General features: G+C 37.6%; 1 protein-coding gene across 1 annotated transcript in view; it reads right to left on the bottom strand.

Annotated features, from left to right (window-relative positions):
* Positions 1 to 2,123: 2,123 nt before the first annotated feature.
* slc8a4a (solute carrier family 8 member 4a) overlaps positions 2,124 to 7,070 on the bottom strand; it is a 36,293-nt gene continuing 31,346 nt past the window's right edge. The window contains exon 9 of the mRNA XM_024266106.2: positions 2,124 to 3,731. Within this exon, the coding sequence (XP_024121874.1) occupies positions 3,352 to 3,731 (380 nt within the window). The 3' untranslated portion in view covers positions 2,124 to 3,351. The remainder of the gene's footprint in view (positions 3,732 to 7,070) is intronic.

The raw sequence follows: 7,070 nt of genomic DNA, 5'->3' as shown, positions 1-7,070 counted from the left end.
AACTTTTGTAATTACCCAAATACTAATTTTCCACCATGATTTACAAAGATTTTTTTTTAATCAGACGTTGGGATTTTTTAATTTTTTTTTCCTTCATTTTGTCTCTTACATTTGATCAAATTTACAGACCTCTCTCATCTTTTTAAGTGTGAAAACTTGCACAATTGGTGGCTGACTAAAAACTTTCTTGCCCCACTGTGCCATTGTCATGCATGTAGTAACTGGGTCATGAAGTATTTGTAAGGATAATGTAAGTTACACGCACCTGTGACCTCCGGGTGAGGCTGTCGTATGGTATCCTTACGCAGCACTCTGGTGTACATCCTGGCATCTTACCGGCTGCATCCAAATATTGCACGTGTGGGGTGTACAGGTGATACGTGATAGCCCACAAACTACACTCTGATTATCTGATTCCCACATTTCTAACAGTCAGGTTGCATGCACAGGGCAACACTAAAGCCTGGTTTCCACTGAGCGTTACGGTACAGTGTGGCCCAGTTTAGAATGAACCACGCAATTCAGGTGAGTGTTCCCACTCTAACAACAAGCTAACAACAACAACAATCCAGCAGCTCATTTTTTTTCTCCTGGTTTTTGGTACTTCATACATACAAATCATTTAATGTTGTTAGAGGGAAGATAGCTGTCAGAGAAGAGGAATATAGCTGCTTTCTTGGTGCTTTCTTTGGTTGTAATGACCAATTTCAATGTTAGCTCTATGCTAACCAGACCGTTAGCATAGAGCTAACCGAATAGGGGTTCAAAAATGGTACGGTTTGGTCTGGCTTAATAGGTCCATTTTGAAATGGAAACGCTCAAAGTACTGGACCGGATCAAACAGGACCGCTCAGTGGAAGCGGGGCATAACAGACCCTTTGCACAGTACAAAGGTTTCGGGGAGACTGAAAAAATGAAAAATCTGCACAGTGTGCCTGCGTCTCACCTATTTCACCCCCATGTTTAAGTGGTCACTTTGACCTGTTGCCTGCAGCATACCCATAGGAAAAAATGTTCGCTCTACAGCACGTGTAAAAGTCAACCTGGACCAGATAGAATTACCTGACGGGCCGGATCTTTATTGTTATTAATGGCCTGATCCCATCTTGCACTTATTTCTAGCTTATGTAATTTAGAAAAAATATTTTTCTATAGAGTAAATTATTGAAAGTTAAGCTTAAGTTGGTTTATTCTGGAATAATATTCATAATTATGTTAAAATTATGTTTTAAAGTTATAAAAATGGTCATTCTGATAGCTTTTTGGACAATTTTGGCATTTACTAAGATTTTTTAGGCTATTTTGGAGTTTAGCTAATATTTCAAATACATGCTAGCTGTTTTGGCAAAAACATTTTTAAGCTATTTAGGAGTTACGCTATGATTTACATGCTAGCTGTTTTAGCTAATTCCATTTTTTAGGCTGTTTTTGAGTTTAGCTTATATTTCAGCTACATGTTAACTGTTTTGGCCAATTTAGGCTTTTTTGAAGGTTTTTTTTAGGCTGTTTGGAGCTAATTTAGGCTTTATTTCAGTTTGTTAGCCTATTTTGAAGTTTAGCTGTTTTTTCAGCTACATGCTAACTGTTTACTGCTTTTTTAAAAGTTTTTAGGCTAATTTGGCATTTAGCTATTTTTTAGCTGGCTATCAGCTTCAGCATTTTCAGCTATCAGCTTCAGTGTTTTTAGCTATCAATTTCAGCATCTTCAGCTATCAGCACTAGCATCTGATATCAGACGCCAAATTTAGCTTACAGCATTCACACTAGCATTATCGCAGGTAATGCTATATATTTACTTCATAATTAAAAAAGTCACATTTTAAAGTTTTAAAAAAATGTAGTTTTAGAGTGTTCAATAAATGTTTATCCTGTTCAGCCCGCGACCTAAGGTGTTTGAGTTCGACACCTCTGTTCTACAGGTTCAACAAATGGTTCGTTATCTTACATTTTTGCTTAGTTTGCACAGTTTTAATCTGTAAAGTCAGTTGTGACTAAGGCACAACATGCTGTCACTTCTGTTTCCATATTTAAGTATTTAATAGATTTTCTTAGAGTACAGGTTTAAATGATACGTTGACGTTTCCACAAGCAAACTAATGAAAGAGAAGAGATTGATCAAGACATTTTCTGGTATTATAAATCAGAAACATTTATTTCCACTATTTATACATTAAACGTGCATACCAATAAAGTAAAATAGATCATAGAAATTACTCTACTGTAATACAGTTACAATTAATATGGCTATACAGACTCCAGCGTCATTACAAAAACAACGTCAGTATCAACCACTGTGTGACACAAGTAGACACTGAGAAAAATGAATAACAAATCCTCTGTTTCGCTTTTGCAGGTCAAATGATGTGATTGTGCAGATAAAGAATCTCCCTGCTCTAATGTTGGAAATTGTAAATATTAAAAATGTTGAAAAATGTTAACAGTTGGTTAGCATAGAGGAGTAAACTTCTTATTCATACCGATACAGACTCTTTACCACTTCAGTGAAATCAAAGTTGTGCTTCACAGATGAAATGTGCACGCTCACTTTACACACACACACATTCACTTCATTATCTTGTAATCAAAGAATTTTGTACAGCTTGAACTCTGATTCAGGAACATTTCTTAAAAAAAAAAAAGTTCTCTTGTCTGAAACTGATGAAGAAGGCTTTGAGAGTGGAGCCAGGCAGTGAAGAAAGTATGATACAGCTGAATACATCTACACTTCAACAGCCTCGTCAAAATATTACAGCACTAAAAAAATAATTCACCAAAAAGCTGTTCATCCGTGCAAAACAATAAATAAAAAAACATCTTTCACAAAACTCCCACGCACAAAGTTCATCATGTACATGACCACAATGAATAATTGTTTCAATTTAACACGAAATATCACATTTTTTGTAACCTTTCATCTTCTCGTGTATGTAAATACATAGGGTCACACCATGCACCGTCTTTAATTTTTTCCACTTTAAAAACATCCACCAAATGCAAAGATTGTTTAAATAAAAACATCAATATTGCACTTTGAGCAAAAAAAAAAAAAAGCTCAAAAAAGTGAAAAATGGATTTGATGCGATAAAAATCCATGTCTGTTTAAGAAACGTGAAAACAAAGCCAAAAAGTCACAAACTGAAATGGCTGAAGCTAGCGTTTCACAGCATAAACAGTGGTAACAAAATTGCAAGTCCTTGGATTCATAGTCAATAAGATATTGTGCAGTATCAGTAGTAAGTAATGATACAAATAGTTATAAACTTTTGTGAAAATAGACAAAAACAGAGAAAAACATGTTCAACAGAGTGTAAAAACAAGGAGAAAAGTCGCGTCAGTGCTTTTCTCTTGGTCTCAGAAGCCAGGCACATGGCAGTACGCCTCCAGGGAGGCCAGCAGGATGTAGATGAACCAGAGGGAGAGGAACATGAAGAAGGTGAGGAGCTTGGCTGTCCGCGGGCCCCCGAGCTCTCCGCCCGACACGCTGGTACGTCTGCGGTAGAGCAGGACCAGCACACACACCAGAGCCATGATAGTGAAGAGGGTGACCGAGAAGGCCAGGGAGCCGGGGTTCACTTTGAATGACTTTCCTTTGGTGTGCCAGTAAACGGCTGCAATGGTCCACGCCACCCCGATGCCCAGGAACACGTTCACGGCGTTGCTGCCCGTCACGTTCCCGATCGAGGCGTCGGCATATTGGTCCTGGATGGCGGCCACTTTACTCGCAAATGTGTCTGTAACAGATGCAGTTAAAATCAACAATCAAGAAGGTGAAAACATCCATCCATCCATGCTCCCACTTGAGACAAAGCTCCAGGCCTGCTGTTTTAACTGTCATTAGTGATGATAAAGTTCCATCCAGGACCAAACTGGTCTTGGTTTTGTTTAGGCCCACTTTACATTTAAGTGAACCAGAACCAGCTTTGTAATGATGGTAAGCATCTGGTCCAGTCTAGCTCCTGTAACCAGTGAGAAATAAACTCCAACTTTATATTATTCATTGTAAAATCATTCCCAGTGGTCTTTTAATTATGATTATGCAGTTTAGCCAAATTAAAAAAATGAATTCTTAATTGAAGCTTTAACTGATATTTCAAAAATAATTCAAACTCAATTATTGATGAGAAATTTGAATCAGCCAGTTTTCCACCTGGTTAAATACAGGTTAAATAAAAAAATAAATAAATAAAAATCAATCCTACCTGTGATTATTATTATTGATATGAATGAACTCTAGGAATAAACATAAAGTCTTTAGACATTTTTTTTATTTTTTAGGCTAAGTGGTCCTTTAACTATACTGGATCATCAGAACCATTTCAAGGACTATCTATCTTCTATGAGATTATTTTCTTACATGGTGTTTTCACTTCTCCTCACAGTTTCTCACAGTTTTAACTGGGTTGGGAGTTGTAGACTGTGAAGGCCACAGCGTTAAGTTCAAAGTACTCTCAAACTCTTCAAAGCATTCATCAGACTGTGGCGGCATACTGATGGGCGCACCGTCATCCGGGGAACGATCACTTTCATCGTGATGGAAAGGCCTCATTAGTATGGTCGGAGGTCGCTCAGAACAGCTACTGACTTGCACAAAGTCTGAAGGTTGCCACAAGTCTATTCATGAAGACACTATGTCGATTCAATTTAATGTCTTTTATGTGTTTATTTACTGTTCCAGTTCAATTGAAAACCGGTCCGTACTACTTCTAGTGACAAAAGTGTTGGTTTTTGATAGATTTTAAATAGAGCAGCACATTTAAAGTAGAAAACAAACATTCTGAGGTGACCGAAAAACGGATTTCTGATTAATTAGGTTTGATAAAAATTCAACTGTAATAGCCAACATGATGTGGTATATTTCTAATATTCCATTTCAGCAAACACTGCTGTGTTTGAGTAGTTTGCTAAATCAATGTTTATGTAGTTACTTTACAAGTGGATCAGGTACAGCCAGCTGATGATGCACTTCCAACAGGACTAAATTGGTTGGTTTAGTTTATACAAACCATGCAACACACCAGAGTAAAATGCTAACTTCTATGATGTCACACAGAAGTATTGCATGAATAATACTGTTTCACGAGCTCCTCTTCTGCTGGTTTTATATAATTGCTATCTTTGATTGACGGAACAGAAATCAGGAACAATTATTACACAATTATGAGACACTTATAAAATCAAAATTAAATGTGTGAAAATGTCTCTTACTCTAGTGAAAACAAAGCAAAACATCTCTATATATCCATCCACCCATCTTTGGAACCTGCCGTATCCCTTTCCAGGTTGTGAGGTTGCTGGAGCCTATCCCGTGAAGACGGGTACACACTGAACAGGTTGTTAGTCATTGGTAGAACTATACACACACCCACACCTAATGGACAATTTAGAATAACCAATTAACCTATAATTAACCTATAATTTTGGACTGTAGGAGGAAACTGGAGTGCTTGGAGAATTCCCACACATGCACAGGAGAACAGGGAAACTCCACAGAGAAAGGTCCCAGTCGGGATTTGAACTAGAACCTTCTCACTGTGAGGTGATAGCATCAATCACTACATCACCTGTACTGTAATACATGTTGGTTACAAACTATTATAATCTTGAGATCCTGAAATACTCAACAATAGACATTTACATCAGTATTAACACAATATCATTCCAAATGCCAATGACGCGTAATTTTTATGCCTCGTTTCCATTGAGTGATCGTGTTTCATTATAAAATGGACCCATTAAACCGTAACCGGAAGACTGGTAAGGCGGAGCTAATGATGAAACCCGTTGATTGGTGAGAAGTAATTACGACAAAAGTGACGTCCAAAATATGAGACAATTTTTTTCATCAGTCTCCATTTGGAGGGCTATATGAAGAGGAAGGGAAGAATTCGGATTGGGTCCAAGTCTTTCCTGTATCGGAATTGAGCCGTGAAAGAAAAAAAGGCTGGAGCAAGATTCACGAGATTTGCATCACTTTGACATTTCGCACCAAGACTCTTCCAACTGTAAGTAGCATACATGCGCAAGTAAATAGTAGAAATAACAGAAGAAGCCCCTCCCTGCTTATCCAGTGTGAAGACGCATCAAATGCTCAGAGTAAACGTAGCTTCAGACTTTTATTAATTACTTCCACCTAAAAAAAAACAATACACCCTGCTACATTTCCTCTTGTAAACCACGATTACCCCAATAAAACCACGAATGAGTAATCTCACACAGGATCAAAGGTTTAGAACTAATTTCCCATTAAAAACAAAACAGTGTCTGCACTGACAGTCTACAAGATTGACCTCTCTGCGTGAATGAACAACTGTTTCTAGTCTGGAACTCTCTTACTGTTGACAGGACAGTGTTTGAGTAGCAGTGAACTGAGAAATGAGTCAAGAGAAACTCATTATTCTCGTGTTAAAAGTGTTCAATGCATCATTAGCTTTGGCCGAGCTTTTCTTCTATTTTAAGAAATGTCATTCAGTTTTGGAAAAAATCTCAAAACTAAGAGTGTAGTGGAAGTTTCTGCAGGTGATTTAACAAATTATGGAGTAGAATTAAATAAAAACCTTCTCTGATAAAAAAAAAAAAAAAAGTTCTTAGTGTTTGTTCTTGTGCCATTTCTCTCGTTATGGAGGACATTTATAAAGAAAATGGCATTTCTGAGTATTTATTTACTCAAATCTTTGTGAATCAGGAGCAGACTAAAAATTCTGCTTTAAAAACAGCTTATTTGTGATGTAGAAAACACGCTGGGCGGGCCACAAGCTCCATTCTGATGCAGCCGCTGCATCTGGCTCCAAACTTTATTGTTTCTGATACTACTCGTTATTTTTGTTGCATTGGTAAGTTTATGTTGAAAGTGTGAGAGGCTGTAAGTGAGAGAGAGTGTAAACAGATGGATGATGGGAAGTGGGGGTGGGGTTGCTCTGCCCTAATGGTCCCACCCACAACTCAAAGGTGAATTTCTAAATAACATTTTAGGTGGCGATCACACTATAGCATTACAACTTATTCCAGAAGAAGACAAAATGATGTTTGAGACCACAACTCCATCCATCCATCTTCTTCCGCTTCATCCGGGA

The sequence above is a fragment of the Oryzias melastigma genome, linkage group LG14 (genome assembly GCF_002922805.2).
Source record: "Oryzias melastigma strain HK-1 linkage group LG14, ASM292280v2, whole genome shotgun sequence".
Lineage (NCBI taxonomy): Eukaryota > Metazoa > Chordata > Actinopteri > Beloniformes > Adrianichthyidae > Oryzias > Oryzias melastigma.
The sequence above is the reverse complement of the archived record's forward strand: the minus strand, read 5'-3'. Positions and strand labels throughout refer to the sequence as shown.